The sequence below is a fragment of the Piliocolobus tephrosceles genome, chromosome 1 (genome assembly GCF_002776525.5).
Source record: "Piliocolobus tephrosceles isolate RC106 chromosome 1, ASM277652v3, whole genome shotgun sequence".
Lineage (NCBI taxonomy): Eukaryota > Metazoa > Chordata > Mammalia > Primates > Cercopithecidae > Piliocolobus > Piliocolobus tephrosceles.
In genome coordinates, this window is record NC_045434.1 from 49,455,552 (window position 1) to 49,478,146 (window position 22,595).

At 37.9% G+C, this 22,595-nt stretch overlaps 1 protein-coding gene and 1 pseudogene across 1 annotated transcript; both read left to right on the forward strand.

Annotated features, from left to right (window-relative positions):
* Positions 1–440: 440 nt before the first annotated feature.
* LOC111536891 lies at positions 441–2,199 on the forward strand (annotated as a pseudogene).
* An 8,140-nt stretch (positions 2,200–10,339) lies between these two features.
* On the forward strand, positions 10,340–13,597 carry RGS2 (regulator of G protein signaling 2). The gene is made up of 5 exons (XM_023203412.1): positions 10,340–10,476; positions 11,468–11,569; positions 11,672–11,733; positions 12,299–12,465; positions 12,724–13,597. Exons 1-5 carry the CDS (start codon positions 10,367–10,369, stop codon positions 12,916–12,918), a joined length of 636 nt encoding a protein of 211 aa, XP_023059180.1. The 5' UTR covers positions 10,340–10,366; the 3' UTR covers positions 12,919–13,597.
* The last annotated feature ends 8,998 nt before the right edge of the window (positions 13,598–22,595 follow it).

A 22,595-nucleotide genomic window follows, 5' to 3' on the forward strand; every position in this document is an offset into this window, starting at 1 on the left:
CTCTATGAATAGTCAAGGCCAGCCAGACATGAAGAGGCTCTGAGAATAAGAAGTTTTTGGTGCTCTGTCGCTAAAAGATCCAGGGAGAAGCCAGGTGCAGGGGTGCAAACCTCCTCCTAGCTACTCAGGAGGCTGAGGTGGGAGGACTGTCTGAGCCCAGTCTGAGGTCATAGTATTCTATGATGGTACTTGTGAATAGCCATTGCACTCCAGCCTGGGCAACATAACAAGACCCTGTCTCTTTAAAAAAAAAATAGAGAGAAGGAGAAGAATTAGCCAGTAATTTACTGTATTTATTCCTTCTCTCTCACCTCCACTGAAGTCTACCAGGCACTAATTTGGTTCCAGGCAGAATACTCTCTGGTGCTGTATGATGGTCTATGAGACCTAACAAACTGAAGTGCCTCACAACAGCCTAGGGGATCACAGAGAGACTGATCATGGCCGTGATGTTCAGTGTTGCACTGGTTCTAGGGGACACTGCCAGCCAGCGGCAGCCCTGCCAGAGGACTTTCAACCAGATCCCGATACCCAAGGATTGCTGTAGAAGATGGTGTTATTTATAGTCATGGTCAGATTTTTAATAATTAAAGGCCTATCTTATGCAAGTAAAGACAGAGAACTAGCCACTGATGTTTCCATTCTTCTAGAGGAAAGACTTTCAAATGTTTTACACATTTAACCTTTTTCAAAAAGAATTTGAAGGCCTTGAATTAACTTTAATGGAATCCATGCTCAAAAACAAACTATCAGAAATGAAAAAACTGGAAGACATTGAAAAAGAGCTGAAAATCTCCAACTCTTTGCTTGGACTTAGAAAATACATTCACATTCTTTTAGAAAAAGGCTTAGCAAAGAGTGACCTGAGCATTTAGAACAAGTTGAACCTGACATTACAAGAAATATCCAGAAGATTTATCAAGCAAAATAATAGACAATGCATTAAAGACATTCAATTTCAAGTAGCTACAAGCAAACAGCCTTCAAAATATATCAGAAGACTAAGGAACAACTTTAGACAGCACTGAGGAGATGCTTCTGATGAAATTTCTATATTATGAGAAGTAAAAAACTGCTTTCACAAGAAACTAAGGAGGTGTGCAGTGCTCTGACTATAACAGAAACATAGGCGGTCCTCCGCCTATGCTCAGTGTTGATGTACATTGTTTCTATAAAAAGAACTAACTATGTTAGAATGAAAGGAAGCTATCTGTGCAGACCTGTCTTTAGAACCTTTGAAGATAATAAAATGATATTTGATTCTATGGTGATATTCTCTATATGAAGCTATGATGACAAATGTTTTGGAAAGGCAAAAAAAAAAAAAAAAAAAAAGACACAGTAGTAGCAGTTCCCAAAGAGGTGAAATCAGTACTAAGAGCAAGTCTGTAGATTCTAGCATTGGGGGCCTTTCATAGTCCAGTCCTGTGGCCAGTCTCAATACAAATTCCACCAAGAGCTCAGGACAAAGCAACAATAATTCAAATACGTGTGCAGAATTTCAAATAAAATATGGTGGTGCCATTAAGACACTGAAACTCTCAGAGAAAATGTCTTGAAGGGCCGCTAGACCTGATAAATTATATAGACGTTGCCGAGCAAGATGAAAAGGATTAAATATAGAACATGCCTATACAAAATATCATACTGATCTGATGTTGATACTTATATCACACTTGGAAACTCCCATTATAAATTTTTCCTCCGGAAGAACAAGAGGCAAGGAAGGAAAAACCTTCCAGTTTTTCCATTTCCGATAGTTTGTTTTTGAGCATGGATTCCATTAAAGTTAATTCAAGGCCTTCAAATTCTTTTTGAAAAAGGTTAAATGTGTAAAACATTTGAAAGTCTTTCCTCTAGAAGAATGGAAACATCAGTGGCTAGTTCTCTGTCTTTACTTGCCTCTTGTTCTTCCGGAGGAAAAATTCATAATGGGAGTTTCCAAGTGTGATATAAGTATCAACATCAGATCAGTATGATATTTTGTATAGGCATGTTCTATATTTAATCCTCAGGATGGTGTGTTATGATGATGGTCTGAGGGTGGAAAAAATCTTATTGGCTCTGAGGAACACAGATGCAAGCAATGATGAATACAGCCTGTGTGTTCATCAGTGTAACCAGGTGGAACAAACATAAGCAATTTGAAAAGTTCTATCTGCCACTTTTGACTCTGTATTAACATCTGAGAAATGCTGAATCCTGCAATCAAGTGAAAGTCAATTTGTCTGAAAGTTCAGCTGTGTTCCAAACAGTTGTTTTCAATCTGCAATGTTGTACTATTACAGAAATATGAAGTGATCCCTTTTCTGGATTTTCTTAAGAAAATGCAATAAGTAAAATATTGATTTTTTTATATTAAGATGTTGCATATTAAACAGTGGGGGAAAAAAGAAGCTAAAGAGTGGATAGAGAGATGAGCAAACTTATTAATCAGGAAAATAAAGTTTTAAAAAGCTAGTGCATATGGAATAAGTTTTAAATGATAAAGTCAGATCCACCATTTGCTAAAGATGACAGATAAGGCTGCTGTTGATGTAGAAGAAAACATGAACAGTGGAATTCTGAAATTAGATATAATGAATGCATCAGAGTATGGGTACTTCTAAAAATAAATCCAAAAGAATTCTGAAAAAATATGAGTAATGTTGCATAAATACAGCTCATCTAGGCTGGGCTAGGCCAAGTGGCTATCCTGGCTTCAGTTGGGCTTATTTTCAAATTTATTTTAGAAACTCTTAACCAGATGTTCACTGTAAATTAACTGAAGGAGATAAAATAGTTGATGCACTGAAAAATTATAAGTCTCCAAGTGAGAAATCTTCACTACAATCAGAAATGGGGGGAAATGCAGTCAGAAAGGGAGAGACAAAAGCTCCAGTGGCAACTTTAAGTCCTTCCTACAGCACCCTGAGAAAAAGAAATGTTTTCACCAAATATCTAATGTGGAGATAATTCACTCTGTAAAGATAGTGAAGAAGCCTACAAAAAAAGATGAAAAGATTAACATGTAAAGAGCTGTACATTTCCAAAACATTTTTAAGGAAGAACATAAATATCTGGGAAGGTAACTTCATTCAGAAAAATAACTCAAAATGTATCACCAACCTAAATGTAAAATGCAAAACTATAAACTCCTAGAAGAGAATTGCCAAGGAGAAAATCTAGATGACCTTGGATATGAAAATGAATATCACATCAAGATACAATCCATGAAAGAAAGAATTGATAAACTGGACTTCATTAAAATAAAAAAAAAAAATCTCTGCTCTGCAAAAGACAACATCAATGTAATGGAAAAACAAGTCACGAATTGGGAGAAAATACTTGCAAAGGGGATATCTGATTTTAAAAAATCTCTAATCCAAAATACACAAAGAATTCTTAAAACTCAACAATAAGAAAACAATTCAACTAAAAAATGGGCCAAAGAACATACCAGACATCTCACCCAAGATAATAAAGATGGCAGCTGGGCGCGGTGGCTCAAGCCTGTAATCCCAGCACTTTGGGAGGCCGAGACGGGCGGATCACGAGGTCAGGAGATCGAGACCATCCTGGCTAACACGGTGAAACCCCGTCTCTACTAAAAAATACAAAAAAATTAGCCGGGCGAGGTGGCGGGCGCCTGTAGTCCCAGCTACTTGGGAGGCTGAGGCAGGAGAATGGTGTAAACCCGGGAGGCGGAGCTTGCAGTGAGCTGAGATCCCGCCACTGCAGTCCAGCCTGGGAGACAGAGCGAGACTCCGTCTCAAAAAAAAAAAAAAAAAAAAAAAAAAAAAAAAAATAAAGATGGCAAATAAGCATGTGAAAAGATACTCTACATCATATGTCATTAGAGAAATGCAAAATTAAACAACGAGATACCAATACACACCTGTTAAAATGGCCAAAATCCAGAACTGACTACAGCAAATGCCAAAAAGGACATGCAACAACAGGAATTCTCATTTGTTGCTGGTGGGAATGCAACATAGTATAGTCACTTTGGAAGTGGTTGGTGGTTTCTCATGAAACTAATCATACTCTTACCTTATGATTGAGCAATTATGCCCTTCAGTATCTGCCCAAAGGAGTTGAAAACTTGCACCCACACAAAAACCTGCACATGAATGTTTATAGCAACGTTATTCATATTTGTCAAAACTTGGAAGCAACCAAGATGTCCTTCAGTAGGTGAGTGGATAAACTGTGGTACATCTAGACAATGGAATACTACTCAGCACTAAAAAGAAATGAGCTATTTATTAAGCCCTGAAAAGACATGGAGGAAACATAAATGCATATTACTAAGTGAAAGAAGTCAATCTGAAAAGGCTACATATTGTGTGATTCCAACTATAACACTCCAGAAAAGGCAAAACTATGGAGACAGAAAACAGGAAATTGGTGGTTGCTAGGGGTTATGGGGTTATGGGTAAGGAGGGAGGAATGGGCAGAACACAGAGAATTTTTAGGGCAGAGTGAAAATACTATAATGCTATAATGGTGGATACATGTCATTATAAATTTGTCTAAACCCACAGAACATACAACACCAAGAACAAACCCTAATGCCAACTATGGACTCTGGGTGGTAATGATGTGTCAATATAAGTTTATCAACTGTCGGATTTTAGTAATGGGGTGGTTATGTGTGTATGGGAGCAGAAGACATATGTGCTATCTCTGTACCTTCCTCTCAAATGTGCTGTAATCTGCTCTACAAAAGTACTCTTTAAATTAAAAAGTAACCTTACACCGCTGATGTGCCCAAAGGAGTATTTGAAAGGGCCCAAGACGACCACCAGGAAACTTCATAAATGAACAGATCCCCAAAAAAGAATGAGGATTCTGCACAGGAGCAAGACAGAAAAATGGACAAAAGAATCACCTAGAAGAAACTAGTCCTACTACAAAGTTTAGCTGAAGGCCAGGCCTGAGAACTATGTACTATCATCTACCAAGCTATCCAGGACATTTCCAGTATTGTTTTCTTTTAAATTCCTACAAAGGAAGAGTGCTATAACTACTTGTGCATGAAAGATAAGTAGCCTAAGCACAACAAAGCCAAACAATGTGCCTGAGTTCTAAATAAATTAGGGCAGAGACTAGGAACAAAAAGCAAGTATCCCAATTACGGACAACCCCTCCAGCCATCCCACTCTCCTAAGGGTACTTCATGAAAAGAAATGCAAAATTATTCTGTCTTTTGAAACTGGGAACTTTTGAGGGGACTAGTGCCACATGGCAACTGTGTCAAGGCCTACAGACATCTCCTTAAAAGCATTATATTTTTTTCTAATTAATTCTGTTGAGATTTTGGAATTTTTGTTTCAAAAATATGTTTGGGAGAGAAATCCACAAGGTTTTAGGTTATTAGGAAGTAGTCCATGAATAAAAACCTGTGAAAACCAATTCTAAAATGGATTAATGCTCTCTACATAGAAATAGTCATCAGTATACTGAAAAAGGAATACTAATATAAACAGATTCCTTATTTATTAGATGAAAAATGGCTTTCTTCAGCCTTTTTTAAAAAAGGCTTTGTGACTATTATCACATAGATATTTAAAATTTTGTATTTTGTTAACTTACTATTCCCACATTTCAAAAAAGTAGTCGATAGGACACTTGACACTCCAATAGTTTGGCAAAATTTCATGGACAGAAATTAAAATCCCAGTCAAAAGAAACACCAAAAAAGAAATTCCTAGCTTTACCCTCATAGACAATATGCCAACTATGTAACCTATTTTATAAGAAAGCATTTATATCACCTATTCTCCCCTGGTATTCCATGCACAAAAAGAGTGCAGCAGCAGGAACACATTGGAAACAATTCCCTTATTCAGACCTCATACTTACAGTCCTTTACCTTACAGACCTAATAGCTACAAAAACCTTTCCAAGGTATTTCAATATATGTTAGTATTTTTTAGGAAAAAACAAACAAACAAACAAACACTTCATGACGCTCTTACTGCTGGTTTATGAAGGGCATCTAGATGTTTTTGTAAAGAGGGGGCTATTAAATTTAAGCAGGACCTGCCTGCATTGGAAATATGACATACTCCGTATCATACACTTGGTATAAATTTAAGACAGAACCATGGAATTACACTAACTGGAAGTATCAACTCAAGGACTGGTAAAATTATTAACTTAGCTCTAATACATGTCAAATAGGTTTAACCTGTGATTCATTTCTGACAAAAACACTCATTTTCTCTCAGCTTCTGGGTATGAACATTACATTGTCAAAAATTAATCATAATTTTTAAATCTCAGATCATATTAGGGGTTAAGGAGTAAAGTACAAAATCTCATGGGGTCATATTTTTATTCTGTTAAAGAATATTTCACCAACTAAAGTTAAATTGGACAAAAATTTTTAAAAACACAGGCATTATACTTCTTTAAATATATTCAACAATTAGGGTAATAAAATTTTTCATTTTTTCCAATTACTCATCACCACATAGCATTTAACTTCCTGATTCTTTTTCCTTTTTTATTTTTAACTAACGCACCTATTTAACATTTCATAAGGTAGTCAATAGGTTTACAGCTCTTAGAAATTTGGAAACTAAAATATCTTACCAACTGAAAAAACCAAAGCACAGAATAATAGACAGAATTATACTTTTGTGTTTTTTAAAGCAAGTATCTTGGTTCCTAAACTGCCTTTTTTTTTTTTTTCCTTTTTTTTTTTTTTTTTAAGAGGCAGGATCTCCCTCTGTCACCCAGGCTAGAGGGCAGTGGCACCATCATGGCTCACTGTAGCCTCAAACTCCTTGGGCTCAAGCAATCCTCCCACCTCAACTGCCTGAGTAGATGGGACTACAGGTGCATACCACCATGCCTAGGTAATTTTTTAAAAATATATTTTTGTACAGACGGGGTCTAGCTATGCTGCCCAAGCTGGTCTTGAACTCCTGGGCTCAAGCAAGCCTCCTTCCTTGGCCTTCCAAACTGCTGTGATTACAGGCATAAGCCACAGCGTCCAGTGGTTTCTACATTTCTAAAGCATAAGTAGGAGAGTTATTTTATATAAATATTTTTAGTTAACAGGAATAGGAATTAATAAAATTAGCATACAGTGGGAACAGAAGGGAGAAGTATGACAGGGGAAATTTTTACTCTTCATAATTTAAGACACGCAAAATATATCATACAAGAACCTAAGATATGTTATGCAAGAAATTGTATTTTTTGTTTGCCTTCTTCTGTAAACTTTTAAAAAATTATAAAAAGTTCATAAACTATCTGGAAAACCTCCACCACTAATCTGTTCAATCAATCTCTCCAGTAGAGGGCATGGTAGGTTCAACACAGAAAATGTTATGGTTAGTTTATAAGCCACTCTCAAACTGTGGTTTTGCTGCGCAACTTTTACAACCCACTGCATTGTTTCTTCCTCTACCACAGGATGGAAAATATGTGTCATCTTTATGTGGAGCAATTCTATTTACCTAAAAGCCAGTTGCAACAACAAAAAGGGAAGTCATCAAAGATTCCAGCTTTTGTTTTACATATATATACGTAAATATACATGTAATATATATTACACATACGTGTGAAATATATAAGATGTATATATTCATGTTATATATAACATGTATATGTAAATATACATATATTGCCCTGTCTTTTAAAAGACATTAACATGGCAAGTTTTGAGGAAAAGGTTTCTATAGCAGGTACTGCCTTAACTCTTAAAATTACACGTAGACAGAAAAATTGCAAGTTGATTTATATCCAGATTTATTAACCAACCATATAATTTTCAGAGAAAAATTCATTTTCTGCCACCTGACATCAGCCACTGATTTGGGTTTATGAAAAAAGCAAAGAATTACATTAAACACAAAAACCTCAAGAATAATCTATATTTAAATCAGTTGCTTACACAGGTACATGTATATTCACCTTCATTAATATATTGAGATGATTACACTTCCTTGGTGTGGAGATCTCTGAAAAGTGTACTTAATTATTATTTTAAAAGACAGGGTCTCACTCTATCACTCAAGTTGGAGTGCAATGGCACAATCATAGCTCACTGTAACTTGAATGCTTGAGCCTCGAACTTCTGAGCTCAAGCCTTCCGCCTGTCTCAGCTTCCCAAAGTGCTGGAATTTCCAGCATGAACCACAATACTCAGCCTGAAAAGTTTAAATGTTAATCAGTTTCCTTATTTTTCTGATTTATTATCCAGTGAGCATTTATTAAATATCTACAACAAGCTTGATCTTCTACAAATTTGTGTATCTTGTGTATTTGTGTACCTACAAATTTAAACATTTTGATATTTAATAGTACCTACATATTTATAACCTAATTAACTCTGAGTTAATCCTCGTATGATTTTTCCATCTTGAATAGCTATGGTTTGAACATTTCCTTTTTCCACACATATGCAAATCAGTAATAAACTTTTGTACAGTACTTTAAAGCTTAGAAAAGACCTTTCATGTAAGAGTCACATAATATCCTATGAGGCTGGCAAGAAACTACATGTTACTCTTATTACAGATGAGAAACTGGGACTCAAAGAGGTGTGAAGCTACTGTCCCAACAGTTACTTATCATTTACTGGTTAAGTCTAGGCTCTAATTGGGTTTCCTGACAGAAGTCCAGCTCTCTCTCTGCGGCCTCTTTGTGAGAACTCCTGGCCTACCAGCGAATTTAACTGTCTATGAGTGAATTCTAACATCTAAGGTTCTAAGTACAAAATATATTGAGGTTTACATTGGTGAGAAAAAGCAAGTGTCTGAGTATTACAGACAGCTGACAAATACGTATTGAGTCATCACAAAGTGAAAATAGATGTAGGAATATTATGCAAAGTTTAGGACAGGAAGAGCATATGCTTAAGGAAAAATGGCATTGAGTTAATAAGCATGTTTCAAAATATCTGTTACTGAAATCTACATGATTTTCCTTTCCACAATAAAGTCCACAACCGTTCTCTTAAATAATAACTGCAGGTTTTGCCCTCCAAGTCAAACTTGGAGCTCCAACTACTCGCAGCTCACCGTAAGAATATATTAACTATTTTCAATTTTCTTTTAACAAGTCGAATACTATCTAGAGAACGTATCTGCAGCTTGGTTGCAAAGCCGCTTAAACATTTCATTGGCCAGTTCTGGTAATATACGAAATCAACTCATTTTGTGGTTGAGGTAATCTGTTTTTACCAATCAAGTCGTTTTAAAACCTTCAGGAGTAGAGATGATACTTGAAGAATTAACAAAAAACTTAATGAAGGAAACTGTTAACTCCTCCTCCCCCCTACTTTTTGCCAGTTATTAAAAGTTCTGGTAAATCCTAACTCAAAACAAGAATGAACTCATGAGGCAATCCTGACTCCTTGAACTCACGATTCTACTGCATTACAGCTATGAAATCTCTGTGTCTCCAGCTTTCTCTCCCACCATAAGGAAACCTGTGATTTCTATTTTGGCAGATATGACCAAGGGCTCCTGAGGAATGACCCTATAGACAAGACCCAGCCACTTGCCTAGTAGTGATCAAAAATGCAAACCCAATTAAAGCACTGTCTTCTGATAAAGTCACCTTCTCTTGTTCAATTCCTAATGTTCATTCCCAAAGTGTTTCAAGACGCCCCAGCAAGCTGCAGAGCAGGTCCCCCCCCTGCCCCCGGGCAGTCAACGTTTCAGGTTACACCTTCCTCAAATTAAGTGGCAGAGAGAAACGGGCGAGGGTCTCCTCCCCGTAGCCTCAGTTCATTGACCAGGGTGTGTCGAATGAGTCCCTACAGTAGGACAGCAAACAAGAAATGAGGCGCGGGGTCAGGGAACGCGCTCAAAAAAAGAAGAAAAATTCCACTCTTCATTCAAAATCAGGCCACTGAACTCCGGCCTCGCGGGGAGCGACCTCCTCCTGCCAGGGAATCGCCGCTCTGGTCTGGGGCTGGGGAGCCCGTCAGGGTGGGTGGGTGACCGCGCGCCGTAGCCCCGCGCCCGGCCGCGGCCAACTTCGGCTCTTTCCCTCCGCTGCAAGCCCCCGAGCCCACCTGGCCGCCACGCTTCAGCAAAAGGTCGTGGGCAACGGCCCACACTGAAAAGTCCCTGTCTGCTCCCACACCGGCCCCAGCTGGCCGCTGCTATGTAGTCCGAGTGCGCAAGAAGCCGGGGCCACAGACGTCAGCAGCTCCGCGGCTTCCAGACCCTTCGGCGTTAACCGTGACTGCAGTTGGCGGGCGCTGACCCCATCCCAGTGCCCGTCTGCAACCAACCTATCCGCGTCCTCTTGAGGCGGGGCCGGAGCCGCGAAGCCCCGCCCCCAAGTCGCGGCTTCTTATAAATGCTGCGACGCAGGGGCAGCAGCTAACAGCCGCGGCCCCAGCGGGAGGACGATAATGCAAAGTGCTATGTTCTTGGCTGTTCAACACGACTGCAGACCCATGGACACTAGCGCTGGCAGCGGCCACAAGAGCGAGGAGAAGCGGGAAAAGATGAAACGGACCCTGTGAGTATGGCTTTCTTCCCTCTCCCGCCACCCCCTGCCACACACTGCGAGCTGCAAGCGCGGTATTTTGGGCTCGGCTTTGATGTTAGGAAACTAGCCCGAGCCTCTGCAGGGGGGGAAAAGAAAAAATCGAAAAGGTCAGTTAAGGTTAAATCTGGGTGATGCTCGGGTAGAGTTTAGGAACCGAGGGAGATAGTTGATATGAGGGCGGTGGTGGATGCGCTAAGAAATTGCGGGTTGGCTTTTTGTCCTCCATTCAAAATGACATCAGAATCCTGCGGCTGAAGCGCGTCCCCAGCATGCATATGTTGCATGATGAGTTCTCATCAGCTTACACAGCTCCTGGAAGGAGATCCTCTTGCTGGTTGTGAATATACTCGTTTAAAATCCATTTTTGTTTTTTAATAATAGAGCAGATCTCACCCAGTCACGAATGTGGAACAAATAATTGTTCTGCAGCGTCTGCTTAAAAGAAGTGTTGTAGGTGGGGAAGGAAGAGCGCAGGGGAAACAGTCACCCACCTCCTTGTACACTGTCTCTGGCATGCTCCAGAACCTCCTGCTCTAAAGAGAGAAGCGTGGGTCGGCTCCAGACAGTTCCACGTCTGTCCTTTTCATTAAAGTGTAAAACCCCTCGGAATTGTAATTAACCTTGCAAACAAACTGATGCCCTTTGTGAGCCAGAAATAGTATCTGCCTTTTGAACTAAATTCATTAACAATTCTTTAAAATACCGTAGTGATTGTAGGTAGCCCTGCCCTTAGTTGTAAAACTAGTAGATACGATCAGATTAATGTATGAAACTGCTCAGTACATGAGGTTTAAATGTTAAGTGGATAAGACTGTTATTTGAAGAGTTCTTGCTTTGCCTTATGCGGTTTGTCTCTAGTTACTGGGTGACTTTATTTGGTAAAAATGCGTTCAGCTGCAGTAGCATATGCAAGTGTTGCTACTTAGTGATTATCTTCTTTAAATTTTTTTGTTTGTTTTAGTTTAAAAGATTGGAAGACCCGTTTGAGCTACTTCTTGCAAAATTCCTCTACTCCTGGGAAACCCAAAACCGGCAAAAAAGGCAAACAACAAGCTTTCATCAAGTAAGTTGAGAATCCTGTACTTGCAAATATTAATAGTTAGTTGCTGAACTGAAAAGGGGAACTCTGATGTGCATAAGCTAACATGCAGAACCTCTCTTGCAGACCTTCTCCTGAGGAAGCACAGCTGTGGTCAGAAGCATTTGACGAGCTGCTAGCCAGCAAATGTAAGTTAACTCTTGAACGTGAGCCATTGCTAATATTGCAAAAGCCTGGAAAGGCTGGGTCCACACAACCAAAGAGCAGCTTGCCTGAGGGGGATTAGACTGCAGTCACTATTGGATAAAGCCTGTTTTTCTCTCCTTTATTTCCCAGGGTTTAACCATGGAAATAAATGCATGTATTCCTCCAAGTGGGGAAGAAAATCAGCCTAAAAAAATTAAAGTGGCAGTTGCTTATAGTTAAGGTTGAGTCAGTTTTTCCATTGCATACAGTGTTTTCAAGAGGCTTAGTTCCCAGAGAATTTATGTCTCCCCTATAAATATTTACTTTGCATTGACAGCAAAGTACTTATATTTTTGCAGCAGAGGGCCAACATAAGCATTTTGCCTACTGGTATCTTCGTCTTTAAAAAGCTAAATTTTGAGAATTACAGGTTTAAGCGAAATCTAGAAAATTGCTGTCATTTAGAAATAATTAAAATGTGAGGGAGAAGTACTAGGAGAAACATAAAGAATCATTTGGTCACTCGGTTCTTCACATTCTGCATGCTTTCTTTTCTCCCCCCTTCAGATGGTCTTGCTGCATTCAGGGCTTTTTTAAAGTCGGAATTCTGTGAAGAGAATATTGAATTCTGGCTGGCCTGTGAAGACTTCAAAAAAACCAAATCACCCCAAAAATTGTCCTCAAAAGCAAGGAAAATATATACTGATTTTATAGAAAAGGAAGCTCCAAAAGAGGTAAGGAAACAAGTTCCTAAATTCAGCACAATCTGGACATTTTTAGCACAAAAGTGAAACAAAATAATCAAGGGCAAAGTGGGGCTAGAAGGAGGGATAAAAAGTCCCCCCACATTGTAGCTTTCAGTTATGTGAAAGTTCTCCTGTGACTTAGGTAGTAAAGCTAATCACACATAATTTTTATTTTTTGTTTTCAAATACTAAATTTTAATCTTTAACTCTGAACACCAAATAAACAACTTTTTTGTTTTATTTCAGATAAACATAGATTTTCAAACCAAAACTCTGATTGCCCAGAATATACAAGAAGCTACAAGTGGCTGCTTCACAACTGCCCAGAAAAGGGTATACAGCTTGATGGAGAACAACTCTTATCCCCGTTTCTTGGAGTCAGAATTCTACCAGGACTTGTGTAAAAAGCCACAAATCACCACAGAGCCTCATGCTACATGAAATGTAAAAGGGAGCCCAGAAATGGAGGACATTTCTTTCTTTTTCCTAAGGGGAAAGACTGATCTGCCATAAAGACTGATCTTGAATTCAGCCTGAGTGTTCAGGAAACATCACTCAGAACTATTGATTCAAAGCTGGGTAGTGAATCAGGAAGCCAGTAACTGACTAGGAGAATCTGGTATCAGAACAGCTTCCCTCACTGTGTACAGAACGCAAGAAGGGAATAGGTGGTCTGAACGTGGTGTCTCACTCTGAAAAGCAGGAATGTAAAACGATGAAAGAGACAATGTAATACTGTTGGTCCAAAAGCATTTAAAATCAATAGATCTGGGATTATGTGGCCTTAGGTAGCTGACTGTACATCTTTCCCTAAATCGATCCATGTTACCACATAGTAGTTTTAGTTTAGGACTCAATAACAGTAAAGTGTTTACTATGTGCAAGGGTATTGGAGTTCTTATGACCACAGATCATCAGTACTGTTGTCTCATGTAATGCTGAAACTGAAATGGTCCATGTTTGCATTGTTAAAAATGACATGTGAAATAGAATGAGTACTATGGTGTTGAAAACTGCACTCTCCGTTATGAGTGCCAAAAATCTGTCTTGAAGGCAGCTACACTTTGAAGTGGTCTTTGAATACTTTTAATAAATTTATTTTGATAAATAATATTGAACACTTGGAGTCTAGATGTGATTTTATTTTTGATAACTGGAAATGTGGCAGATAAAGGGAAAACATCTTTATAGTGAAAGACATTTCAGTTTTTGTGCCTGCCTAGGGAGAACTGACAGTCTTCAGAACTGAGAAATGATAGTTGCAGACAGACAACTCTTTAAAATCTATAAGCATTATGTAGGCCTAAGGAAGTCACATCCTTAGAACCACTGCATTTATGCTTTCTAATCTTAAAAAAGTCAAGCTTGTTGTTAATGAAAATAAATACTGATCTAAAGCCTTCTGTGAGCATCTAAGTACCAGCTAAATACGAGAAGTAAATGTAATGGAGACAAGCACAAAAATTCACATAATTAAGCTGCTCAAATCAAGGAGCCAAATAAGGTCAATGTAGGCCTCTCTTCATTTACTTTTCATTGCTTCCAAGCTCACCCACAGGTACTGGCATGGGTTTCCAAGATACATACCTGAAATTGTTCCTTCCCATGATGTATCAATACAAAATCTCAGAATTTTCCTGACTTTCATGCCTTCATTTGGCCAATAAAGAATCTGTGTTACTTTATGTAATGATAAAGTCAAAAGAAGGGTGCTTTTGTTTCTTAGACTTAAATCCAGAAATATGCTTTTTTCCACGTGAGAGAGGAAGCCCTTGAATCTGTTTTCAAACTGGTGAATTATTAAAAAACACCCCTTCCTCAGCAGGCTGTTTTTTCCATGTCCTTGATTATGGTCTTAATACAAAAGGAGGAATCCTGATTTTAGAGTTGGAAGACCTAACCCAAAGTAATCATTTCTCATAGCTTTGTGACCTTGGGTGTCCCCATTGTCTTCCCTGACTCTTCATTTTAAACTTTCCTGCCTTTCTAGTTCTACAAATTAGTAAGGGATTTTAGAAATCATAAAGCACTAAACATTTTTTTCTGATTTGCCAAAAGAAAAATTGACCTCCAGTAGTTTACTGTTTCCATTGTGATTGCACTAATTTTCACCTTAGCCAGAGTTTCTGGCACCAACAGACACAAGCTCCATAGAGAGACTGCCTTGTCTACTCCTGTATCACTGGCAGCCAGAATAATACAAAATAGGTGCTCCATAAATATTGATTGAATAAATGAATCCAAAGAGTCATTGAAACAAATATTTCTTTGGAGAATAAATGTGTCAGGTCTAGCATAATCCTTAATTTGGAAAGATTTTGGCCAACAGAGGAACTCAGGAGTCATGCCATGTATCATCCTATTTGTCACCAAGTCATTTATTTTACTTCAAACCTCTCTACAGCCTACTCTCTCTTACCACTGATCAAAGACACCACCATCTGATGATGCCTAGATTACTGCAATAGTCCCATCTCTCACCCACACTTCCCACTCTCCCACACCAATGTGTTCCTGCCTTTTAACTCTAGGGACCCCTTCAAGACAAATCTGATCTTGTCTCCAGTTGCTTATAAACACCTTGACAGGTTTTGCAAACAATTAGGATAAAGAGAAAATCGCTAACATGGCCTAATACCTGCATGGCTTGACCCCTCCTTTTTTTCCAACCTTGACTCTACCGCATTTCTCCCAGCTCTTTCTGCTAAGCCATACTGTCCTACTTTCCTAGCAGGTGCCATGCCCACTGGCCTCACAGGACCTTAGCACCTAATAGTTCCTCTGCATGGAATTCAATTTTAGCTCTTACTCATGCACATATCAATGCAATTGCCACTTCCTTAGGGAAGCTTCCCTGACTTCCTTACCTAGGTCAGATCCCCTTTTAGATGTTCTCATAGCACCGGGTTCTCTAATTTAGAGCACTTAATGGAGTTGTGAGTTCTCATTAATTTGTCTGATTATTTAATAATTCTATGTCTTCCTCTACCAAATTGCGGGAACCACAATTTGAGGACCCTTGGCCTTTTTCTGCTCACCACTGAATCCCAACACCTAGCATAGTGCCTGGTGTACAATGGGAGCTGCATAAATAATTGTTGAATGAATGGATGAGTATTAAAAGATCTTGCAAACAAATTTTGATGAAACAAGGATCTACCAATGCACAAGTAATTAAGGACAAGATTTTTTTAAACCGCACTGGCTCAAATGTCTGAAAATATCTGTAGAACTTTTTTCTTTGGCAAAAATAACTAACTACCTCTTACTTGGCAAAGTCTCTATAACTTTTGACCTTTAATAAAAGAAGAGGCCAGATTATACTAACAAAAAACAAAAGTGTTGATTTTCAGGGCTGCTAAAAGGACAGACTTTATTCAGGTAGTATTTTCCAATGTTCTCTAGTGTGGAACAAACTGAAATAGATTTAAGATTAGAAACCACATTCGTCCACAAATAAATATTACTTAGTGTTCCAGTTTCCCAGAGCTCACACACGTAGGATCCACAGTCTACTCATTTTGATAATATTTCGTCGTTCATATATTTTCAGCCCAAGGATATTTTAAAATATATCAATTTCATATGATCTCACTGAAAAAAAAAATAGAAAATTATATGTTATCTGTCATGTGAGCACAGGGAGACAATAAATGAGTATCAATAAAATTATCTATAGTGGTCACCCAAAATGTCACAGGAAGCAGGTCTTTGGTAGATGTGTTTGTGTTGTGTTGTTTATTCACAGTATTTGATCATGTATGGTAGTGATTCTCACCTTGTGGGGTTGGACAGTGAAGGGAAACAGTGATTGTGCATTTCTCTGTGTCTTGAGAGGTGTTATGCATGGGAGTGCATTGTGTATTTGGACAATATAAAGACTAGAAAGTGCCTGCCCTGTGCCAGCCACTAGACTATTTCTTTGTTTTCCTATGTTAGCTCAAAATTGCAGCTAAAGGACTTAGCCTGACTTTACAGAGAATATCACCATTACTGGATGTAAGTGTTGACATGTATAGACGTTCCTTGGGTCTGACTTTGATGCTTTTTGACAACTTTAGGAAACCATTTTGGCCAATGGCAGTGAGCACAAGTGTTTTATCTAATTTCTGATATCTTAGCTAAAGAGCAGCTTGGAGCTGCTTGAGGTAATGATAACAACCCCAAAGAGCTTCTCCTGTGGCCTAAAGGATAAAAAAAGGAATCAACAGGTGATAGCCTTAAATACTAGTGGTTGGGATATTATTCTGCAGGAATGTGACACCAATCTCAAGTAAAATTTATGGAAATGACTTGGGTAACAATATAAGCCTGGATTGGAGACAGGGTGATGAGTTAGGAGACTGCAATGATAGCTCACGCACGTGAGAACCAGCCATGGGCCTGAACCAGGATGGTGTCACCAAATAATTCAGTGTAACTTAATAATAAATTATACATCACCTACTCCATGCAGAACACTGATCTAAACCACATAGGGAATAAATATAAAGACCCGTGAGACACATTCCCCATCCTCCAAGAAGTACTAATTAAGTTGCTGATGAAATAAATATACCAATTAAAACAGAGTGTGAGCTATAATTACTGATTAATTATGAAAATAAAAGTGCAGATATCTTTAGCTGGAATAAATCAAGAAACAGTGAAGTGGCATTTTTGTTGATATTTAACAAATGCATTGAATTTAAGAGAGAAAGGAGAGATTATTCAGGGTGAGAAACAGTCTAAATCTAAGGAAAGGGGAAAAGTAGGATTACCTGTTGCATTGTGCTATGGTACTTTTGTAGGCAGACATTTTTAATGGGGATGTATATTTGAAACCTAGTCCACTGATTCATTTTTTAACAAATATTAAAAGCAAATATATAGATAAATAGATAAATATTTATGAAGGACTTCTCTAGGTAAGACAGGTCTATAAGAGTAGAAGACTAGAAGGTCAAAACACAACTAAAAGCTGCACTTAATTTTTCTTAAAAGTTGATTTTCATAAGATCATCAGCACAGTTATTAACCTTCATCAAATTTTTCTTCATGATTTCCCAGGCATCTTTCCCTTCCCTTACTACAGCCAAGTGCTTATTCACCATGGTCATCCTCCTCTCACCTATCTCAATAGGCCTCAGATCCTGTATTCTGCTTCTCATCCCTTCCCTAGAATGCCATTTGAACACTAATTTTCTCACACTACTGTTATGCTCAGAAAAGTACATAAATTCTCTGGAATCTCCCAAATCAAGGGAAATTCCTATGCCTAAGGCAAAAAACTCTCTACCACTTTTGTAAAATTTTGGCCCATCCAATCTTATTTCCCACTGTTGACATGAAACATTTGATAATGATTTTTCTTATTGCCTCTGAGATATATTATTCTCCTATTATTAAATCAAAATTTCCCTTTGCCCAAAACCTCTCTCTTCCCTTAAATTGTACTCATTTTTTAAGGCTCAGATCAAGTTTTACCTCCATAAAATAGTTCCATAGGTGCATTAGTCATATCTCCAATTAAATGGTCACTAACTGGACCATTCCGACTTACTCCATTTTCAGAGTGACTAATAAAGTTCCATATATGAGAGATACTCATTGTTTATTAATGATCTTATTAACTTATTGATTGATTGACTCACAAACTCTTAAGTAAAAATCCATGCAGTGATATAAATGATTTCATTTAAATATACTAAACTCACTTGTAAAAAGTGACTTGAAAAAAAGACTTTTTCAGAAGTCTACATCGTTTTCATCTTGGCTCTACATTTTTGCCTTGCAAATTTACAGTAAAACTGAACTATGTGGATCTTGGATAAGATCCTGATGTTAGATTTCCTCAAACCCCAAATTAATCTGATATTTGTACGGTTTTAAAAGTACACTGACCTTTAAGGAAGCTTCCTTTAAGAGTGATTCTGTGTGTTTATTAAGCTGGTGTATATCTTAGACATGTACAGATGTCACACTAAAATCAAAATAATGAAAAAGAAAAATGGGCCAAAAGGAAGAGTGAGAAGAAACAATTTCCTGCTGTCTATCTGGAGTAAAGAGGGAGTTGATATATATATGTATTTTTTTAATGCGTTTGCGACTTCCAGTCTCATAGGCCTATTCCCACCTCCTCCCCAAATTACTCTGCCAGTCTTTAGCTTCAGAAGCAACCACAGGTAATCGACAATGAGTGCATTTGAAACTGCACTGTCGAAAGAACTAAGAAAAGTATGCGGTTTACATGAGCTGTGTTGCAGTCTGACAAAGACCAGATGTAAAACTTTTGCTTAAAAAGCAGGTGGTACTTAGTAGACCTTTTCCCTGCTTGCAGGGAAGCTTACAGTATTAAATCTCCACTCGGCACAAACCAACATATTCTCACACAGGGTAATTTTCTTGCCAAAGTGGTCACTGAGCATTGTCACCTAAATGTCACAACTTAAAGTTCTACTTCTTTCTAATTCCTTCTACTTCTGTTTTTCAGATTCTAGAGCTTCACAACTCCTATAACAATCTATAAAAGCTCTAGTAATGGCTGGGCACAGTGGCTCACACCTGTAATCCCAGCACTTTGGGAAGCCGAGGCAGGCGGATTATGAGGTCAGGAGATCGAAACCATCCTGGCAAACACGGTGAAACCCCCGTCTCTACTAAAAATACAAAAAAAAAAAATTAGCCGGGCGTGGTGGCGGGTGCCTGTAGTCCCAGCTACTCAGGAGGCTGAGGCAGAGGAATGGCGTGAACCTGGGAGGCGGGGCTTGCAGTGAGCCAAGATGGCACCACTGCACACCAGCCTGGGTGACAGAGTGAGACTCCGTCTCAGAAAAAAAAAAAGAAAAAAGAAAAAAAGTTCTAGTAATATGATTAACATTTTAAGAGCAACTAATAATACAACTATTTCAAAAATAATTGTAGTCATCACACAATTATTTTCAGAAAAACCAGTTACCACTGAAAATGTTAATACTAATGAAGTACTTCTGAACTTTGAGACATTAACCAGAGAATATAAAAAATAACTCAGAAAGAATATGAACCACAAAAGCAGTAAAGTAGTGCTATACAATAAAAAAATTATAATATATTATATATCATTATATATTATATTATAATAATATGATATAAGACTATATGCCATAGGGCAGGGTGGCTCACGCCTGTAATCCCAGCACTTTGGGAGGTCAAGGTGGGTGGATCACCTGAGGTCAGGAAGTTGAGATCAGCCTGGCCAACATGGTGAAATCCCATCTCTACTAAAAATACAAAACAATTAGCCGGGCATCATGGCACATGCCTGTAATTCCAGCTACTTGGGAGGCTGAGGCATGAGAATGGCTTGAACCCAGGAGGCGGAGGTTGCAGTGAGCTGAGATGGCGCCACTGCACTCCAGCCTGGAGGACAGAGTGAGACGCCATCTCAAAAAAAAGAGAAAAAAAAGAATATATGCCACATATGTAATGTTAAATATTATAACCAAATTTAAATAATTTAAAAGAAATAGGTAAAATTGATTTGAATAATATATTTTATGTAACCCAGTATATTTATAATATTATCATTTGAACATGTAATCAATATGATAAATTATGAAAGAGATAGTTTAATTTTTTTATTTGGTCTTCAAATTCTGGTGCATATTTTACACTTGCAGCCCATGCAGATCCATGTCAGACATATTTCATACTAAACAAGTTTTAGGCAAGGCAGTTCCCAGCCCTATATCTTTGATTTGATAAGCTCTCAGTTATGATTGATATGATTTAAAAACCTAAGGTAGACCTCATGTTGACATATTATTTTTGTGTTCTAACTACTTAAAATATAATACACATTTCTTTTTTAACTTATGCAAAGGCAAACTGTTAATTACTTCATCACTCAAAATGCATTCTAAAAAGTAAATATTCAAGATGGGACTGAATAAAAATATCTTAGGGGTAAGAATTAAATACTTTCTCACAGAAAGTTCCATTTTAGAAACAGTATAACTTAGTTTAGTTCTGCCTATTTGTCCTCTAATGATTATCTGTTCTTTCCCTGCTACCACTCTGCTACCATTATTTAGGCCTTCTGCATATCATACCACTATTACTCTACAGTCTTTTCCCTGCTCTCTTGAAATTAGAGTTGCCTCGGTCCAATTCGCCCTGCATATGGAGCAAGACTATTTTTCATAAACACCAATTTTACCATATATTGTTTTCCATTCACAAAGTTTTATTGTCTTCCTATTTCCAAAGTAGCATGCAAAGAGTACCAGATTAAAAACCAACAGAATGAGATTCTGTTGCCATTAACTTTCTAGCTAACTTGGGAGTCATCACCTCTTATGACCTCAGCTATTTCACTGTAAGAGAGTTGACTGGATTGCTAACATCTCTTCCAGCTCTAAAATCTTGCTTGGCTTTGGATTATTTTCTGCATTCTATCCCTACCCTGACAATTTTAATTTTTTTTCCTCAAACAATCTAACATAAAATTACCGCTTTATTCCATCTGCCTTCCTTCCTATTCTCATTAACAAAACTCCTATCATTTCACTCATGTTGACTTTCTGTCTGGATAGGCCCCTACTCCATTTATTCTACCCATAACCTAATATTCCTCAAGACCCAACTCAGCTTCCCATGACACAAATTTCATTAATCTCTGCACCCAATCTTGCATTCAACAAATACTTGCTGAGTGCCTACTCTGTGCAAAGCACTGGAACACCATGCCAAATAAAAAAGAGAGGTTGCCTGCTCCCATGGAACCTATATTCTGCTGGGGTCAGTAGATAATGACCAAATGAGCAAATAAACAAATAAGATAATTCTAGAGTATGGCAAATGCTGATGAAGGAAATAAACTATACAGTGAGATAGGAAAGACACTAGCTGGTCTAGAAAGGTACATGTTTGCCTGTGCAGAGGGTTGTTAGAGGCTGCGTGAGTTTGTGTTCATTGACCAATAAATTAAGGTAAAGCCTGCTTCTGCTTTGCAATAGTAAATATTCTTTGAATGGAACACACATAAAAGTTGTTTTAGCTAAGCCATAACTTTCTATTAATTCCAAAATAATTTTTATGTTTAAAAAGAATAATCTTTTCAGCAACTCATTACATCCAGTATTATCAAAGGCCTAAAATATAAATAATCCTTGAGAGGTATCTCTTAAATCACCAGGCCTACCAGGTCTACCCAAATATTTTGCTAATGTTATTATAATATACCAGGTTAATGTTTCTAAATAACCTTTATCCTTCTAATTGTTTTTTTAAATAGCATATTTCCTTAGGTGCCATCTAACATGCTTCTCTTTCATGCCCTGTCATGTCACTGATGTTTTCATCCACTCTATCCTTCCAGCTAAAAACCTGCCATTACACAGAGATTTTTTTGAAAGCTGTAAACCTCAGCCATTCAAACTTACTGAGTCACAAAACTCCAGAGGTTCCCCCTGAGAATTCCACTCCATTAAATTAATGTGAAGGCAGTCTACTTATGGGGAGTCCATCACCATCTCTTATCTGGATTCTTTTTTTTTTTTTTTTTTTTCTTTAAATAGAAATTGTCCTTTTTGAATTACCTAGATTCTTGACTACAACTTTTGCCTGAAAGCTCTCCTGCCTCCAAACAGCTGAGTCCATTTCATCCCACCAGAAGACTGGAGTGGAAAGAATGTGGAGCTGAAAGGCTGTGAAGACTTCTACTGTCATCTTGATTCCACCAATTGAATTAGTTGCTCAGCCTTTGATACAATACTGAGCTTCTATCGGGACTGTTTTCTTACTTGTTAATTAAGGACAGAACAGGTTGATTATCCCTTACCCAAATGCTTAGGACCGGAAGTCTTTTAGATTTTTGTATTTCTTTGGATTTTCAAATGTTTGCATACACATGATGAAATACATTGGGCAGGGGACCCAAGTAAAATACGAAATTGATCTATGTTTCATATACACCTTATACTTATAGCCTAAACGTAATCGTACGCAATATTTTAATAAGTTTGCTCTTAAAACAAAGTTTGTGTACATGCCATCAGAAAGCAAAGGTTTCACTAACTCAGTCACCCTTGTGGACAATCCGTGGTTGTCTGGCATCACTATCATTCCTGACTCTGAATGTATCTGCTACCAATAAG

Bases quoted from the DNA above. Each gene is read 5' to 3' on its own strand.
- RGS2 (XM_023203412.1), top strand. From the start codon at position 10,367: ATGCAAAGTGCTATGTTCTTGGCTGTTCAACACGACTGCAGACCCATG. The intron at 10,477-11,467 runs GTGAGTATGGCT...TGTTTGTTTTAG, and splicing joins GAAAAGATGAAACGGACCCT to TTTAAAAGATTGGAAGACCC. The intron at 11,734-12,298 runs GTAAGTTAACTC...TCCCCCCTTCAG, and splicing joins CGAGCTGCTAGCCAGCAAAT to ATGGTCTTGCTGCATTCAGG.